The sequence below is a fragment of the Vipera ursinii genome (genome assembly GCF_947247035.1).
Source record: "Vipera ursinii genome assembly, chromosome: Z".
NCBI lineage: Eukaryota > Metazoa > Chordata > Lepidosauria > Squamata > Viperidae > Vipera > Vipera ursinii.
The window spans coordinates 39,620,842-39,640,672 of NC_139517.1; the positions used below are offsets into that span (position 1 = coordinate 39,620,842).

Below are 19,831 nucleotides of genomic sequence, written 5' to 3' on the forward strand. Positions count from 1 at the left end.
GCTAGGTTGGCAGAAGCTGGGACGAGTAACAGGTGCTCACTCTGTTACGCGGCACTCGGGATTCGACCCGCCAAACTGCCGACCTTCAGATCGACAAGCTCAGCGTCCTAACCCACTGAGCCACCGCGTCCCTCTCAATTTAAGCTTATGCAGCTTTAATTATGCCATGATGTATTCCCAATTGCTTCAATTATGAACTAGTATTTTTTTGGTCTTCTCATGGATTTCTTTAAGGCCAGAATATTGAACCAATTAAATAAAATTAATTAATGGAAAACCAGAGGGAGTATGAAAAAATAGAATGCTCATTGATAAGAATTAGTGATCCTAAAGAAACAACTCACAAATTTTCCATTATATGAATGCAAATGATCCAAATAATAAATTTTATTTTTATCAATACACTTTTAGCAACCTCAAGTACTTATTAGATAAATAAAAGTATAAAATATTACAATCATGGAACATTATGAAATTCTTAGATTGTTTTTGTTTTAAGTATTGCACATGTCCACATTTGACAGATTAAAAAGAGAAATATCTCTGCAAAAGCAGATAAAATGTCTTAAGAAAACCTTGACATGGCCCTTTACATATACATCAGTATTTTAAAAGAAACTGAAATACTTCACATGATCTGTATAACATTCAAAGTGGAATGCGATAACCCAATAACCAAATCCAATACAAAAAATGTAAGGAAAAAGAAAGGCTATTTTGATTTTTTATATAATTTTATACAATCTGAACACATTCACAAAATGCAAGAACAATTCTTTTGTTGGATTCCTTATCTGGAGAAACAAACAGACTCTAAGGGTTTTCTATGTCTGCTTATCTTCATATTTATGGCTAGTATACAACAAATGTCCATGTGGTGCTTGTAATCCACATCAAATACTTAACAGCAAGAAAGCCTCGTCACCAATGCTTCAGCAGTTTTGGTGACCATTAGTCCATGTCAGGCATGACAATTACAGACGAGTATTTCTGATGTATTTATTCAAGCTAGCATTCTATCTGAGACCGAGGCATCCTCCGTAAACTTAAGGAATGCCGGTGTATCTCTTGCATCTGCCGGATCCGGTCCTTCTGCCACATTAGGTTTTGTGGCATTGGATATTTCTGGGTACCATGTAAGGACCGAAAGGGGATTCTCACGTGACAGGCTGTAGCACGGCAGCGAGCCTGAGGCATAGGAGGGAGTAACAACCAACGCTTCTTCTCGGCACAATAGCGGTAGGCCTCTTTTCTGTACTGTTTATCAGTATCATCACTGTTCTTCCACCCGCCTATGATGAAGATATCATCTTTGTAATAGCAGATAGCCGCTCCTTCAATGCTAAGAACCTCTGGTGGCAGGCTTTCCAGAATGTCATCAGATACCTGGTTAGAGATTTTTCTCTTGGCCTCTTCATGGTCTAGAGGATAGCTTCTGGGACAACATGAAGCGGTGTGGTAAAAATTGGTGTTGCCCACCATCATTTGGAAGCAGCAATAGTTGTCAAGGAGTGGCAGAGACTCACAATCTCGCCACTGTCGTGTGTCTGCATCATAGCGAATAATGACAGACCTCAAGCCATCTTCATTATCTCTGTCATCTGGTGTGCGAGCTGCCATGTACACAAATCTGTTGTCTATTGTAATCACTTTAACATCCCGGAGTATCTTTGGGGCAGACTCCAAGTTGTGCCACTTATCTTGATCAGGATTGTAGACAGCCACTTCTTTAAAACCAGGGATGAAATATCCACGCCCCCCAATGCTATACAGGTTTCCCTTTACCTCAGTAAGTCCAAAATAATGCTTCCTGGTTATCAGATTAGAAACCTGCTCCCAAACATTTCTACCTGGGTTATACCTTTCCATGGTCTTGGCAAAGCCAGGCTCCATGGAACCTGCCACATAAAGATAGGATTCGGTTACTACCACAGCATGTCCATCAAGGTGATTTTGAGTGTGTGGTAAATTCACCCATCTATCTTCATCAATAAAGTATCCCACACACTCACTCAAGTAATCACCACCCTCAGACACACCACCAATGACCATGATAACATCCATGTTTTGGCCGAAGCGAGGCAGACACGAGATGGGGGAGGTAACTTGCTGGGGTATACCCAACTGAACATTCTCACCCTTGAGAGCATGGCTTTCCACTGCTTCCATCACAAGTTTGAGACAAGCTTCATTGCTTGATACAAGCTTTTCAGATTTAACATGCCGAGTCAAATAGGTTGGTTTAATTTGTGACAGTCGGAGAAGCTTAAAGAGCTCTCCAAAGTACTTTTCTCTTTCTTCAGGATTTCTCTGCACCCACTTTAAAACCATCTCAAAGAGAACCTCTTCTGAATCCACTGTGATTTCTGAATCTGAAAGCCAGTCTCTAATAAGGTGAAACGGCAAAGTATAGAACTCTTCATCTTGGATGACTTTGTAGAAGTTCCTCCTGATCATCTCAGCAGCTTTTAAAGCCAGCTGGTTCAAAGAGTACATATGAGCCAAGCTGTGAATGGCTACAGAGTTGGAGAGACTCAGTTTTTTCTTGAGGAATTCCCCACAGAACTCTTTTAAACGTATTAATAAGAACCTGCAAAATAAAAAGGCAATTTAGAAATGCCACCAGATAGTTAATAACATGTATCTTGCTTTCCACTAAGCTGACATTCAGCAATGTGAAGTGCCGCTGTGTTTTTCAAAAGGTGTCAGAACCGAAGTTGTCTTAACTGTCCCAACAGTCCCCTTCCTGCTATAACTCAAGTAATTCAGAAACTGCACTGCTTTGTTGGGACCGTGTTCAGCGCTGCCGTGCAGGGTGTTCGGTTCTAGCCTATTCTATGCCTTATAGCAAGCCAGACCGCTAGTTACTCCAATTAAAATGATCACCGGTTTAGACTGAAAACCAAGACCAACTTTCACAATTCCAGGGAAGGAAGGACAGAACGACCATCCTCCGTTGCCTTCATTAAGAACCCCCTCGGGTTAAGATATATATCTTCACCCATCAGAACTCAGGAAAACACTTCTGCCAAGGTGTATCAGTCGGTCGGTGTATTATTTATTATCTGACACTTCGTTCCTCTTTCCCGCCTCACCTGTCGGCCAACTCCAGAACCTCGTGCACGTTGCCAGGACTGACGCGAACGCTTCCCGTGTACATGAAGCTGATGACCGCCTCGACCGTCTCCGGGTCTGGTCCGGCTCCCGAACTCCATTTTCGTAACTCTACGCGCCCCGAGCGGGACTCCGCGAAGTCGCCCAGAAGGAGAGGAGCGAAGTATTCGGTGGCCGCTGCGAGGACTGAGCGGTGCGCGCGGAACTCCCGCGGCGGGGGATCTGAGCCGGATGAGGCCCCGCCCACTTCCCCCTCCTCCTCATTGCCGCCGCCACTGAAGGCTAGCGTGACGTCACAGAAGAGGCCTAACCGCCGTTGTTCGTTCTGGCGGCAGGCGAGGTCGGAGCAGTGGGCCACGCACGAAAACACCTCCGAGTCAGGCTCTGAGTCTGGCCCCGCCTCGCCCTCCAGGCCCAGGAGGTTGACATCCGGGCCGCTGCTTCCAGCCGCCATCTTGGTTTTTTTTAAATCGATTCGAAGTTTTCTCGTTGGTGTATCGAATACGTCACTTACAGGATCATAGAGATATGAATTTATGATACTTCCGGCACCAATAATCGCCGTTTGCGATGATAGATGCAATAATGATTAACAAAATTCTCACAAATTATTCTTTTTAAAAAATGGATTCCTGTTTTGTTCTTTTTCCTAACTTGCACAGTAAAGTGGAAAGCTATTTTTTTTGAAAACATAGCACAAATGCAGGCTGGGTAAAGTAACTGTAATCCTAAATCAGGGGTCTTCGAACTTGGCTCTTTCATGGCTTGTGGACTTCAAGTCACAAAATTCCTCAGCTAGACATGCTGGCTGAGGAATTCTGGGAGTTGAAGTCCACAAGTCATGAAAGGGCCAAGTTTGAAGACTCCTGTCCTAAATGGATATGCTACTGTAGAAAAGTGTGTTCAGTTTCTTCATTAAATTAGGGTATTATACATACCTGTATGTTTTTGGATGTTGGCAATGTTATAATAAACTCTTTTCTTACCAATCCAATTTTGTTAGTGTTTTAATCGCATTTTTAACGTTAGCTTTAAGGTAATTGCTACCTTGAATGTTTGCAGGAGCATGCTTTTGTTTGTATTTGTAATGAAAAAAACTTGGACCAAATCTCAGGTTAGCCCAATTTTTATTTTTATTTTTTAATTTTAATCCCATTTATATCCCGCCCTTCTCCGAAGACTCAGGGCGGTTTACACTAAGCACAAATCAATTATTAGATCTCTCAGCGGCTTTTGATACCATCGACCACGGTATCTTGCTGCATCGTCTTGAGGGGTTGGGAATGGGAGGCACCATTCTACGATGGTTCTCCTTTTACCTCTCGGGCCGTTTGCAGATGGTGTTGGCAGGGGGGTAGAGGTCAACCCCTAGGCCTCTTAGTTCTGGGGTGCCTCAGGGATCGGTGCTCTTGCCCTTCCTGTTCAACATCTATATGAAGCCGCTGGGAGAGATCATCCGTGGCTTGGGGGTGAAGTATCATTAATATGCTGATGATACCTAGCTTTTCATCTCCACCCCAAGCCAACCCAGTGATGCCCTTGATGTGATGTCCCGTTGCCTGGAAGTGGTACAGATTTGGATGGGAAAGAACAGGCTCCGGCTCTACCCAGCCAAGACTGAGTGGCTTTATGTACCGACATCTCGTTTAGTCCAAGAGGTTCCATCTTTGATTATAGGAGGAGAGATATTACCTCCCGTTGATAGAGCACGCAACCTAGGCATCCTCCTGGATTCACGACTCAGTTTTGAAGATCATATTGGAGTCGTGGCTGGGGGGGCATTTGCCCAGATTCGCCTGGTACACCAGTTGTGCCCCTTTCTGGACTGAGATGCCCTACGTACAGTCACCCACGCACTCATTACCTCCCATATAGACTACTGCAATGCTCTCTACATGGGGCTGCCCTTGAAGACCACCCGGAAGCTTCAACTGGTGCAGAGTGCAGCTGCACGGGTAGTGATGGGAGCACCCTGATACTCCCATATTACACCCTTCCTGCGTGAGCTGCATTGGCTACCGGTTGCCCTCCGGGCAAGATTTAAGGTGCTGGTACTTACCTTTAAAGCCCTACATGGCTTAGGTCCAGGATACTTGCAGGACCATCTGCTGCCGGGAACGAATTCCCATCTCCCAGTACGCTCACACAGAGAAGGCCTCCTCAGGGTACCGTCGGCTAGACAATGTCGGCTTGCGACCCCCAGGGGAAGAGCCTTCTCTGTGGGAGCGCCAGCCCTGTGGAACCAGCTCTCCCCTGAGCTTTGGATGGTCCAAGATCTCCAGTCCTTTCGCCGTGGCCTCAAAACACTCCTTTTTCACCTGGCTGACCTGGACTGACAGGGATTTTAATTATGTTTACAATTTTAACTCTAATCTTTAATTTATTTCAATTTTAAATTTTAATTTACTGTACAAAGACCTTTAATTTTTGTTGTTGTTAGCCGCCCTGAGTCCCTCAGGAGATAGGGCGGGATATAAGTCCCATTAATAAATAAATAAATAAATAAATGTGCTTAGCAATAGCCTTCATTCTATGTATATGGCTGCTTATTAGGGCTTTCGCCCCCCCAAGCGGCATTATTACAAAGTCAGCTTATTGCCCCCAACAATCTGGGTCCTCATTTTACCTACCTCGGAAGGATGGAAGGCTGAGTCAACCTTGAGCCTGGTGGGATGCGAACCTGCACTAATTGCAGGCAGCTGGTGTTACTTAAGGAGGCATTAGCCCACTGCTCCACCAATTAACACTATCTCGCTTTTGTACATTACGCTTGCGCAGGAAACACCATTAACTTTAAACAAGAGAGTCACGTACCTGAATCTAAATGAAATGACGACACCTAATAAATTGATGACGTATAATGATTGTTTTACATTTACAAGCCAATCGTTTCTTTGCTGCTGCGTGCAATTGCGATTGGGCAAGACACTGTATAAAAACGAAGGCCCCCCTCTTGAGGGATGGGACTTATTATATGGGTGGCATGCATATTTAATTTATGATAAAAAAGTTGATAAGGCTTTTAAATCTCATATTTTAAGAAGTGTTTTATTTGAAATGATTGAACCTTTAAAGATCTTGTTTAATGAAATTCAGACTGGAGGAGCAGTTCCTCCATCTTGGAGGACAGCTTTTGTATCATTGATTCCAAAGGAGGATCAAGACCTTACTCAACCTAAAAATTATAGACCTATATCGCTTTTGAATACAGATTATAAGATTTTTGCTAAAGTATTGGCTAATAGATTAATGCAAGTTTTAAAACAAATGATTCATAGTGATCAATTGGGATTTATATCTGGAAGGTATATGAAATATAATGTAAGACAAATTGAATATTTGGATAAGAACAACCAAGTCCCTGTAGCATTGATATTTTTGGATGCAGAGAAAGCTTTTGATCAATTGAATTGGCAATTCTTATTGAGAGTTGTTGAGGAAATGAATTTTGGAGAAGGATTCCTATATTCTATTAAAGCTATATATCAACAACAAACTGCACAAATTATAATTAATGGGGGGGCTAACAGAGACGTTTAAAATTGAAAAAGGTACAAGACAGGGATGCCCCCTATCACCATTATTGTTTAACGTTAGAGATTTTATTAATTAAAATTCGAGAGTCCTCTATGATAAAGGGAATTAAAATAAAACAGAATGATTATAGATTGAGAGCTTTTGCTGATGACTTGGTTGACAGTATCTCAACTGATACAATCGTTTATAGATTTGATGGAAATTATAACTCAGTATGGTAAGGTTTCTGGGTTTAAGGTGAATAGTAATAAGACTAAGATATTATCTAAGAATATATCTATGAGTGAAAGGGAAATGTTAATTAAATTAACAGGTTTTGAAATAGTAAAAAAGGTTAAGTATTTGGGAGTGTATATTGCAGCTTCAAATGTAAAATTATATAAGAATAACTATGAAACATTATGGTTGAAGATACAAAGGGATTTAAATAATTGGAAAAAATTACAATTATCTTTACTGAGAAGAATCACAGTTGTTAAAGTGAATGTTCTGCCAAAGTTTCTCTTTTTGTTTCAAATGATACCTATATTGAAAAAGGATGCCAACCTTGATGAATGGCAGAAGGGTATTAATAAATTTTTTTGGGCGGGGAAAAAACCAAGAGTTAAATTTAAGATTTTACAAGATGCTAGGGAAAGTGGGGGACTCAAGGCGCCGAATTTGAAACTGTATTATGATGTGGTGGTCTTGACATGGGTTAGTGATTGGCTTAATTTAACTAATTAGAGAATACTTCACCTTGAGGGTTGGGATTTGGTATATGGATGGCATGCATATTTGCTTTATGATAAAAAAGTGGATAGGGCTTTTAAATCTCATATTCTTAGAAGTGCCTTGTTGCGTGTCTGGAAAAAGTATTATTATAAGTTAAATTATAAAATACCGATTTGGGGAATTCCTGGACACGCGATAGAAGGTGTATCTATGGGAGTGAGTTTGGATATGTTTTCCTATAAGGAATTACTTAGATTGGAAGGGAATGATTGGCAACTTAAATCATTAGATGAGTTAAGACAAGAAAACATAAGTTACTCTTGGTTTCAATATACCCAATTGAAAGCTAGGTGGAAGTTGGATCAGAAGGTTAGCATCACAATTACAGATGAAAATTTAGTAAAACAAATTAGAGATTTAAATTGTGCACATATAAAGAGGATATATAATGTTTTAATTGAATTGGATTCAGAAACAGAATTAAAGATTGTATGATAAAGTGGGCACAAAATATCCAGGAACCAATTCCGTTGGATACTTGGGAGGTAATTTGGGTTAGAAATGTTAAATTTACTCAGGCTCAAAATTTAAGAGAAAATTTTTATAAAATGTTTTATAGATGGCAATGGATGGAAACTAAACAAGGAGAGAAGCAACCTAGAACTAAGGAGAAATTTTCTGACAGTTAGAACAATTAATCAGTGGAACAACCTGCCTCCAGAAGTTTTGAATGCTCCAATACTGGAAATTTTTAAGAAGACACTGGACAGCTATTTGTCTGAATAGGGTTTCCTGCCTGAGCAGGGGGTTGGACTAGAACAGAGCTCCCCAACCCGGAGGAGCAGGGAAATGTACACAAGTGTATGTGCAAAACAGGCACATACGTGGTGGCGGCGCTAGCACCTGCATGCATGCGCAAGCAGGCCGCGTGCACCCTTGGCAGCACTGGCGGCCACACACATGCACGCATTTGACAGCCATCATCATCTAACATCATCATCATTATTACTACTACTATTATTACAGACTGGTCACCCAGAACTATAAGGCAGTTTCAAATCACTGATCTGTGTCATAAAATAACAAACACTTTCTTCTCTCAGCCAAAATTCAGTTAAGCACAAAATCTACCAAAAATATTTATTATTGTATATTTTTATTTGAGTCATGTTGTAATACATAAATGAAGCAATGAATATTGTTGTGAATACATTAGAGATCCAGAGATGAAGTGTCTTATGCACACAGATATAGTCAGAGATCACCCTGTGCAAAAATAGTAGGACTTGTGTTTGTGACAACTAAAAATATTACCTGCATAAATACAAAAACTGGAATGCACACAAAGTTCACAGTTTTGAATATGAGCTTATGTTACCAGTTTTACATTTTTAAATATTATACTAGATTTATAAAGGCTAGTCCCTCAGATCAGAAACAAAGGCTAGTGATTAATATAAAATACAGGATACAGAGAGGACAAATTTGTCACAAATTATACACAGCTTGCAAGGAGACTTTTAAGATTTGATCATAGAGGTACATTTACTCTCTCTAGCTTTTCAAGTCTAATGAGGTCACAGATTAAAATAAAAAAAAACATTTAACATTTGGCCAGAATTACTGAAGTGAGGGGACGGAGACAAAATAAACATGCATAAAGGAACAAGCAAAGACAGTGCAACTTCTTTAATATATTAAATACAACAGGAAGTAGCGAATATTTTGGTTTATCATTATTTATGGAATCCATATCTAACCCTAGAAAAGACTGCCTTATATAGAATTTAAACTTAGTCTGTTTCACAACCAAGCCATATAGTGTAGTCATATTTATTGGTCTTCCATAATTTCTTTTGTTCCATTCAGTTGTCACATAGTCATATGCTCCGGTAAGACATAAGAGATATCGTCCCAAGGATGACGATATAGACCTTGTTTCAATCTTTTCTGATCCAGGTAATGTCCTAAAAAAAAGTTTTTTGTTTAATATTTCTCTTTGGATATAGACTTAAAAACATAAATGGTAGAAACTGAACTTCATTCTATTTATTCTAAATACCCACTAGCCAAATCTCAGAGCACTTATGCAGACAGAGGACAAAGTACAAATCAGAAGGCTTATGGTTTTTAATAGAGATAGTCCTGGCTGTTCTCTGGGCTTTAAGGAAGAAACAGGCAACCCTTCAGTTTGTAAAACCCCTAAAATAATTCTGCTGTTCTGAAATAAATAACAAACAAAATAACATAGTAAGTCTCCATTAAAGTTAGGACATGGTTCAACTGCCTTCCCCCACCCCTAAAAACAAGTTTAGGGAAGAGGGCTCAAAAATTGTATTTTTGTAAGCTCTGGTACTATATTCATCACATCACTATGCTCCCTATAGTCTGAAATTTTGATGGGAAAGGGATAGCCTACACAAAAAACAGCTTTTCTAGATGTACCAGTGAGGAAAATGTCTTTAAAAGATCCACTCAAGTAGTAAGGGATTGGAATCCTCTTCCATATATACTGGAATCCTCTTCCATGTATATTGCATGCACTTTTCTGTCCAAATGTTGCCTAAAACATTGCTTAGTTCTTTAGTGTAAATCAAAATAAAATGAATAAAAATGATATAAAAGCTGTTTTTATTTAATCTATTAAAATGAACTACTGGGGCAGCTTATGTTGCCCATAGTCTGCCTTTCCCAACTAGAAGTCTGATTCAATAGGCAAGCCAGTTGACCTGGTTTTTAAAAGTAGTAGCCAAGTATGAATTCATTACAAGCCAAGCCAGCTTCTTGCCTTCTAGTTTAAGAAGTGTATATGTGTGTGTGTGCGTATGTGTGTGCACACCTTCAAGTTAGTTTTTGACACTTGGAAACTGCCTGGACTTATCCCTGCACTTTTCTTGGCAAGGTTTTTCAGAGGTGGTTTTGCCATGGCCTCCTTCCCATGCCTGAAGGAGAGTAACTAGCCCAAGATCATCCAATTGGCTTTAGCACATAACATAAAAAACTCACCAATGAAACCCATGCTTCTGCCAAGCACAAAAATGCCATTGAGGGCACCAATGTCAATATACTCATCAGCTTCTTCCCTGCAGTAGAAAAACATATGATACTTGTTTAAATATTACACTTTAATATTATACAATAAGGTGTATGTACACATAAAATAGATATTCTTTTTAAAGACTGCTAAATAAGTTTCATAAAGTCTGCAAGATAGTGGCATGAGAAATATGACATGCTTCTTTTGATATTGGGGCATGGGCACAAGTTCACAAAATATCCTATTCCATATTCTGGATTAAGATGTATAAATCCAGCCAATTTTGGTTTATTTAACATACTGTTATTAAGGGACACGGTGGCTCAGTAGGTTAGGACGCTGAGCTTGTTGATCAGAAGGTCAGCATCCCGAGTGCCGCATAACAGAGTGGGCGCCTGTTACTTGTCCCAGCTTCTGCCAACCTAGCAGTTCGAAAGCATGTAAAAATGCAAGTAGAAAAATAGGGACCACTATGGTGGGAAGGTAACAGCGTTCCGTGCGCCTTTGGCGTCTAGTCATGCCGGCCACATGACCATGGAGACGTCCTCGGACAAGTGCTGGCTCTTCGACTTTGAAACGGAGATGAGCACCGGCCTCTAGAGTTGAAAACAACTAGCACGCATGTGCGGGGGAAACTTTACCTTTACCTATTAAGTGAAACTTACTCAAAGACTGCTCTATTATCATAAAACAGGATTCTCCGTTTTTTTAAAAATCAAATTCCCACAATTGGGGATCCACTGATATTAAATAATTCAAAAGGTAACCTTGTACATATTATTTTCCTTTAAACCTTAGTAATTACATGGTATCTTTGCTTAATAAGGTTTATTTCCTAACGTTAAAGCAACTTTGGAAAAAAATAGCTTCCAGAGGTTTTGAAATGTTGAGAGTACATTCTTGTCTTATTAAAAGGCAGTTTTATATATGATTGCCAGTTTCTTTAAAGTTTAGAGTTGCTTCCCATGGAGAGAAGATACATAGTTTTTTTAAATGTCTCTTTTAAGAAGGTATATTTCAGAAGATTACAATTGTTGTCTGAACTTCCATTATCCCTGCTTCAATTGATCTAGTCTAGCTAATCACTTTGACAAGGCTCTGGCTGGCCTCTAGTTCCATGGAAAGATTCACATAAACAGAAACAAAATAACATCAATGAAAGTAAAATATTACACACACACACACACACACACACACACACACACACACACACGAAAATTACAATTGAAGAATACTTAATGGTGGTATGTTGCCAGCAGATCATTTTGTGTATGTATGTTTGTGTGTATATACATACACACACAATGTGTTCTGCTGGCAACATAGCACCATTAAGTATTCTTTAATTATAATTTTGGTATCTATATATGACAGAAAATGCATCCCATCCCTGATGTTGAATTTTATCGTGCTATAGGACAAAAGAGGTTTATCCTGCCAAACCTGAATTTCTAGCTATTTTGTTACTTTGCTTCTCAGTTTTGAAGAACAGCTGTAAGCATTATTGTATCAAGGCTGGGCACAAAGAAGAGAGAGCAGCACAAATAAATTAGAAAAAACCTTAAAGGTTTTGTTTTTGTTTATTGCTAACATTACCTTATTTGTAAGCTTGCCTATGTGTAGTGCCTGATTTGTTTTAGATTTTTATGCAGCGTGCAACAGTTTCAAGTGCTTAGTCTTATTATATGCCTGCTTTCACATTTGGTCAGCCTCAAACTCCTAGAACACAGGTCTGCAACCCGCGGCTCCGGAGCCACATGCAGCTCTTTCAGCCGTCCCCTGCGGCTCCCAGTCCTCTGCCACGTGCAGTCCAAAAAACAAAAAAGTGGGACTAAAAAAAGTTCAACCAATCAATTCAAATATGCAGGGTAGGTGCATATCTCGCCTTGGCTCCACTCTTCAGTCAAACCCTGTTCTGCACATGCGCGCAGGTACATGCATGCGCACACAGTTTTTGCGGCTCCCAGTTTTTCCTTTTGTGAGGGAACCGGTTCCGAGTGGCTCTTTCACTGTTTCAGGTTGCTGACCCCTGTCCTAGAATTTTCAATAGCACGAGGAAGATCTATATTGAGTGGGGGCCCTTAGAAAGCTTGAACAGCAACATGAATATAGGGAGTGTGCATACTCTGATAGACCCAAATCTTTAGCCAAATAAAAAAAGGAATAGCCATAGGTAAGAATGAATCCATCATTATCACATAATCCATCACATCCCATTAACATCATTACCACACCAGTATTGTAATGGCCTCTGATTTTTCTGCTGCTGAAACAGATATTCCAGCAAACTTTGTCCCAGTGTGCTCTTCCTATTTTAAGTTTTTGTTCTCTTGTTCTTGTTTTTGCAAACAGCAACAAAAACCCATGATGATCCTGACAACATGGAAGTCAATGCACAGGGAGGAGGGAAAGATAATACTTGCTCCAGTCCCTTGATTCCCAAAAGTTGCTATTTGGGGTGAGATTTTTAGAAAAGAAAAATAGAGAAGGCAAATTACTTTTGAAGGAGCAAGTAGTACTTTTAGCTAATTCTGTATCTTATATTTTTTGAAATATTAATTAATTAAACAATAATTATTTGGATAATGTAAGAACAAACCATTGTCCTAAAATATCCTGAGACTTTCATTAACCACATTGTGAATACGGTCTAGATGCAGTCATGGTTAACATCCCTCTATGGTTAATTGTGGTGCATGAATGCAGACTTTGCTTATCCCTTTCTTAGAAAAATTACAGCACAAATATAGCCCTAAGAAAATTAAATAAAATGAATGAAACTGGCCATAATGCCTTTTCTGTCAATGAACTCAAATTTCTCTTTCATTTCTCCTTTATATCCATTATAATCAGAATGTCTGAGACCATAATTACTTTTGGGCAAAGGAGATTTATTATAACCAAGCTTCTAAACCATAACGAAGATTAATGAGAAATTGATTGCTCACCGTGTAAAAGAACCACAGTTCCTAAGTACGTCAACAAAGGCTACACCAATAAATCCATCAACATTCAGGATAAGGTTAGGTTTCTAGTGTGGAGCAGGTTGAGGGGAAAAATGAAAATTTAACAATAAGAAAAACTTTTATTCCAGATGAAAGTATCACCAGCATTTAACAAGTAGTATCTCTTAATGGATACACTTATACTCCTCAAAAACAACTAAAATTAATAAACCATCTATTCTATACGATTATTTTTGTGGCCACACTGGTAGCAGAGTTTTGAAAGTATTTCATAATTCCATTAATTAAATTACAATTTGTAAAGTTCCCTACATGTAAGCTCACATAATTAGTTGACTAAGATATGCAGTAATATTTTCTATCATCAGTAGCTTTATCTCCAATTATTTTGCCTTTGTTTAAAGTATATATTGTTATCAAGTTCTCTGGCTTGAAAATATAGGCAACATTTGATGTTTTCTTTGGGTTCAGATTTCTATAAATAACACTCTATAAGCTAATGCAATGTTTTCTGATACCCAAGGCAAGCAAAAGAATAGCTTCCAGATAATTAAAAGGCAATTTTTTTAAAATAGGAAATATGTGTTTTTTTATCCTTCTGTCATATGCAATTTTTAAAAATTTTCTCTTAATCATAATAACTAAATAGGAAGGGACAGGGAATCTAGCAAACTCCTGCCACTCAAATTTAGTAATGTTTGTATATGTTTATAACATATAACATAACTAATATTTATAACAATAGCCGATGTAGTTTTTAGAGACAAAAACCAAGTACTTTCATGTTAAAACTATCACAAAAAGATGATACCTTGGAAGTAGTAATTTTTTCCACTTCCAGTGCATAATCTAGAAGAGGTGTTGCAGGGAAATGCTGCTTCACATAACCTTTAAGGATCTGAACTCTCATATCTGGGTTGTTGATCTACAAAGTTAAAAGAAATTAAAAAAGACAATTTAAAACTAGCAAGCACTCAGGATCAAAAATATTTTCACATCATGGCCAAATTCTTTGAAATTCTGCACTGAATTCAGGATTTAGTTTATGTCACTAGCAGTGGAAATCTACCACATCTCTGAGCAGGCAAGCAACTTACTGATTTAACTCGGTGGCCAATGCCCATGATTAATTTCCCTTCCTTCTTCATCTTGTTCACAAACTCCATGGGAATGATGCCACTGTCAAATGCTTTGCTGAACATTTTTGCTGCTGCATCCAAAGCACCACCAAAACGATCACCCTGGAGGACAGTGATAAGAAGAGGAAAAGCCAAACTGAAAAGATTGTTCTTTGGAGTAATATCAGACACGGAAGATCCTATGATCAAGCTTAAAAGTATGAACAGCAGAAATGTACCGTAGTTTCCGGTGTATAAGACGACTTTTTAACCCATGAAAATCTTCTCAAAAGTCAGGGGTCGTCTTATACCCCGGGTGCTGAAACTTTAGGGACAGGGCTGGCTGGAAAACTTGGAGCGGATCTCCCATTTAGTCTGCACAGGGAAAGTGGGACCAATTGGAGTAGAAGCTGCAGTCTGTGATTTTTTACAGGCTGGGGTCTGGGCGTCTTTCCTTCTAAAGTTGAAGAGCAGCTGTAGGCAGGTGGGGAATGCAAGAGCAACTTGAAAGGCAGGTGGGGAATGCCGTAGCCAGAGCAGTTGCTTAGCTCTAAGGACACATTTGACTCAGGAACTGGGCGGGCTGGCTGGAAAACCTGGAGCGGATCTCCCATTTGGTCTTTTTTTTTAAAATCCCATTTATATCCCGCCCTTCTCCAAAGACTCAGGGTGGCTTACAATTTAAAGCACAAATCAATGTGCTTAGCAATAGCCTTCATTCTATGTATATGCTTGCTTATTAGAGCTTTCACCCCCCCCCCCCCACAAGCAGCATTATTACAAAGTCAGCTTATTGCTCCGAACAATCTGAGTCCTCATTTTACCTACCTCGGAAGGATGGAAGGCTGACTCAACCTTGAGCCTGGTGGGATGCAAACCTGCACTAATTGCAGGCAGCTGGTGTCACTTAAGGCTCTGCGCAGGGAAAGCTTTAGAGTGAATTAGGAAAAGTGAAAAAGTGAATTAGGAAAATAGGAAACGGTTGCTGGAATTGGGTATGTGTAGTTTAACGAAGAGAAGGGTGAGGGGTGACATGATAGCAGTGATCCAATATCTCAGGGGCTGCCACAAAGAAGAGGGAGCCAAGGTATTCTCCAAAGCACCTGAAAGCAGGACAAGAAGCAACGGATGGAAACTACTCAAGGAGAGAAGCAACCTAGAACTAAGGAGAAACTTCCTGACAGTTAGAACAATTAACCAGTGGAACAACCTGCCTCCAGAAGTGGTGAATGCTCCAACACTGGAAGTTTTTAAGAAGAGACTGGACAGCCATTTGTCTGAAATGGTATAGGGTTTCCTGCCTTAGCAGGGGGTTGAACTAGATTACCTCCAAGGTCCCTTCCAAATTATTATTATTATTATTATTATTATTATTATTATTATTATTATTATTATTAAAGTTTAATCCACTTGCACTGTTTTATGTTTACATGTTTGATGACAAACAGCCTTGTTTATAAGTGACAGTTTTCCTACTAAGTACCTGCATGTCATAAGCATTTGAATTAAAATTACCATATTAAAATCAAATCTTATGTTTTTTAATTATTTGGTGTGCGTTGGAAGAGGGGTAGTCTTATATGGCGAGTATAGCCCAAACCCTATAATTTAACAGGAAATGTAGGGGGTCGTCTTATACGCCCAGTCGTCTTATACGCCGGAAAATACGGTAGACAGTAGATAACAGAGCTTCTTTAAACAGCTCCCAACAGTTTCAAAGAAATTGTCTCACTGATTTCAAACTCCTTTGCATGCTATGGATACAAATATTGTATGAAATGAGTATGTCAGTGAGATCTAGGTTAGAAAACATCTAACCTCCTCAATAACGACGGGCATTTGGAGTAGAAGAGTGAGTTTCTTCATAAGAAATATTTCCTATGCAGTGTTTCCCTTATAGCAGGGGTGTCAAACTTGCAACGTCACGTGACATGTCACAACATATTGCAACTTTTTCCCCATTGCTGGCAATGAGATGGGCACGGTTTTGGTGTGACGCAACTCGCCCACAGGCCGGCAGTTTGACACCCCTGCCTTATAACTTTAGCTTAGAACCTAGGTGGCGTAGTAGTTAGAATGTAGTATTGCAACTATTTCTGCTGATTGCTGGCTGCCAGCAGTACAGCAGTTTCAATCTCACTGGCTCAAGGTTGACTCAGCCTTTCATCCTTCTGAGGTCAGTAAAATGAGGACCCAGATTGTTGAGAGCAATATGCTGAATCTGTAAAATGGCTTAGAGAGGGCTGTGAAGTCTAAGTGCTATTGCTTACAGAATTCAGTCACAAGTTTGCCATTCTTAGCAATAGTTAAGAACAGGATCCATGTGAAGAAATACAATTTCTCAAGCAAAACCAAACCTATCCTGGCAATTTCCAAAAAACGACAAAGACCAGTTTAATAAATGAGCTTCAGATATATCCACTTATTTGCTTTTTGATATGATTGTCTTTTTGATGTGTCACTATTAGAGGAAATGTTAAAACAAATCACTTTTAATATTCTATACCCATACCCACCAGGCAACCAATAAGCTTGGAAATTCCAACTGCACTTTCTATTTATCATATCTGGTAAGACTATGTTCTTAACTAACTAGTTATTTCTGTCTGCTGAATTCATTTATTCTACTAAGCAAGCTGAAAGTGTCCTCATTTTACATGAAATAACCAGCAGAAAGCCAATATTTCAAAAAATGTGTGTTATGTATAACGTAGCTTTCTCTTAAAATATATAATTCTTTGTTATCAGCTTTGTCAACACAGCTCCAGAAGCATTGGATGAATGTTAGCACTGAAGTAATCTCCAGTCAAGGAGCCTCTTCATCAGTCATCCTTCAAAATTGGCATATGTTATGAACTATAAGTGAAGAAGTAAGAGCCCTGGCTACATCCTTTAATTTCTAATTAATCTAATTTCATCCACCTCTGGGCAATGCTTACAATTGTGAGTAGGCCTGATGTGAGACTGGAGACAAGGTCCTTTCCAGCTCTTGCACAGACAATAGTATTATGGGCTCCTGACACTGCTGGACCATGATCAGCTGTCACCATCAGACACATCTCTATAAACTGGCAGGCATATTTAGGCAACCTGAAGAGACAAAGATTTTATAATGTTCCCTTTCAAACAATTGCATATTAGTTAGTGTCAAGATCTTATTACAAAGACAATTGGTGAACTGTGGCATCATTTTTTTTTAAAAAAAAACAGCATCTACTAGAAATTCAAAGCTTAGGGCAGCCTTCTCCAATTTAATGTCTTCCAATTGGATTGTTACTGTAAGACCTAAACTTCCCAACCAGCATCTACAGAAAGCCAAACTGGGAGCAGATAACTTAAGAAAGCATTGGTAGTTTCCATATTAGAAGCTGTTCTTCAAAAAATAGCATACTGTGCATCTTAAAAGCTATTCAGGAATAGCATAGGCTATTTACTAAAGGAAAGGTTTTTAAAAATGGATCAGGAATATCTTACTTGAGCCATTGATCCCATTGACAGAGTAGCTCTCACAACTACTCACAATCTTGTCAGCTTCTGTTAAATCACATTTTGTCTTTTCTAAACTTTCCTAAATTACAGCATATTTGAAGCAAGAGGCTCAGGACACTACCAAGAATACCTACCAGTTGATATAGTGCATACATTTTGATGAAGCATTTTCATAAATCAATATTGGAAAAAAGGGAAAGAGGAAAATGATCCATTTAATCCTAAACATACTTATTATAATGTAATTGTGCTACAATATATTAACAATATAATTAATGTGAGATTTATGTTGTTTTCCTTATTTTTGAATAACATTTTCAAATATTAAAATATGCTGTGTAAAAAGGCTCACATATTATCTGTCATGATCTAAACCAGACTTTTTTGGAACTTTTCCAGTTTCAAAGAATTCTTGTCTCCCTCATCCACTATACGCAGAGAAATGTTCTGCAGATATTGCTGAAAAGCACCTTTAAGTGGACATTTATGTGCTGCAGTACATCACTAGAGCTTCCAACATATGGAGCATCACCAAAACTTTGCAGAATTTGAGACCAGACCTTAGCATATTCCTTTTCTTGTATACTGTACAGAGAAGGGATAGTAGAGGGCACCACTCAGAAATCCATCATTATCAATATTGTCATAGGCATAATCATATATTGCAGTAACCCCTGGAAGATAAACAGGTTGCCTGCATTTCTAAGCTATATCAGTACTTCTCTTCCATCCATTTTACCCTTTATATGTTTCATACATATTTATATGACTATCCTGTTTTTATTCACTTGTTTCCATTTTTGTCATCTTTTTCTGACATCCATGGTCAAAAGAGCAACTTTCAGGAATGAATGAGAAGTCAGCAATTCAACCCGCAACTGTTTAAGGAATTTGCTAATATAAGTATCATTTATTTGTCCCATATTTATGTCTAGAAAAGCCTAGACAGCATCTCTCAGACCTACCTCGGGAATTTAGCTGTCAACCCTCAACAGTTTAAATGGATATTTCAGTAGGAAGTTTATTCCAATTATTTAAAATCTTTGTTTCACAATCAGAATCAGCCCTACCCTGGAAACACGCAAACCTCTCAAAAAAGAAAAATGAGATAATATTATGAAGTTTCCCCCAAAGCACCAGAAAAACAATTTACCTTCTCTGGAACCACAACAGACCCAAGACACCACCAATTCCCATCTCTTCTTTGAAGACCTCGGTAATTGGCATGCCTGCATAGATCAGTTCCTGACCTCGCTCATCACAGATGCTAGTCATGAAAGAAGCTGGTTTCCGGATTAAACCAAGCTCCTAAAAATAGGAAAAAAAATTAGAAAAAAATCCCAAACATGGCAGCCCTGTCTTAATTTTCAGTGAGCTGGTAGATTCCTGTAAGTTCAGATTCATATCAGGCTTACACAGGTAAATATTCTTCCATAAAAATTATTTATTCTAGTGAAATTTAGTCCCAAATATTTTAGTACTTGAGGTTAAGAAACATATGATGTCCACCTCTCCGATCATCACAGTTCCTAGGATCCAAAGTCAAATGATACTGAGACAGCTACCTCTTTTTGCCTAGAGATAGGGCCAGCCCTGTTTCCAGGGGACATGTAGGATATGTTAGACCAGTCCTTTGGATTAATCTTCTAGATAAAAGAAATGTTTTTCCATGGAACAGTGTTGACTTACTGATGCCCCTACCTATGGTACTTAATGGTAAAATTCAAAGTCAACTTTACTATCACAATGAAAGCATAAACTTTAATTTTATTATTAATTATATGTTCACTCCCTTGCTCTCACACACAAACACACTTCATGCTTCACTTGAATGATTCATTTGCAAGAAAATAGTG

General features: G+C 38.9%; 2 protein-coding genes across 4 annotated transcripts in view; both read right to left on the reverse strand.

Annotated features, from left to right (window-relative positions):
- Positions 1-400: 400 nt before the first annotated feature.
- LOC310648549 (kelch-like protein 11) lies at positions 401-3,593 on the reverse strand. Its single transcript, XM_083376449.1, has 2 exons — positions 3,096-3,593; positions 401-2,590 (listed from the first exon to the last, which is right to left on the reverse strand). The coding sequence occupies exons 1-2, from the start codon at positions 3,566-3,568 to the stop codon at positions 1,009-1,011; spliced, it is 2,055 nt and encodes a 684-aa protein (XP_083232575.1). The 5' UTR covers positions 3,569-3,593; the 3' UTR covers positions 401-1,008.
- A 4,929-nt stretch (positions 3,594-8,522) lies between these two features.
- The window catches only part of ACLY (ATP citrate lyase), a 64,630-nt gene continuing 53,321 nt past the window's right edge, over positions 8,523-19,831 (reverse strand). For all 3 annotated transcript variants that reach the window (XM_083378234.1, XM_083378232.1, XM_083378233.1), the window contains 7 exons: positions 19,129-19,283; positions 17,426-17,576; positions 14,466-14,609; positions 14,180-14,293; positions 13,351-13,433; positions 10,372-10,448; positions 8,523-9,332 (listed from right to left, as the gene is read on the reverse strand). In XM_083378234.1, coding sequence (XP_083234360.1) covers positions 9,238-9,332; positions 10,372-10,448; positions 13,351-13,433; positions 14,180-14,293; positions 14,466-14,609; positions 17,426-17,576; positions 19,129-19,283 — 819 coding nt within the window. In that variant the 3' untranslated portion in view covers positions 8,523-9,237. The remainder of the gene's footprint in view (positions 9,333-10,371; positions 10,449-13,350; positions 13,434-14,179; positions 14,294-14,465; positions 14,610-17,425; positions 17,577-19,128; positions 19,284-19,831) is intronic.

Coding starts and splice junctions, on each gene's coding strand:
- LOC310648549 (XM_083376449.1), bottom strand. CDS start 3,568: ATGGCGGCTGGAAGCAGCGGCCCGGATGTCAACCTCCTGGGCCTGGAG. Junction 2,591..3,095: donor GTTCTGGAGTTGGCCGACAG/GTGAGGCGGGAA, acceptor TTTATTTTGCAG/GTTCTTATTAATACGTTTAA.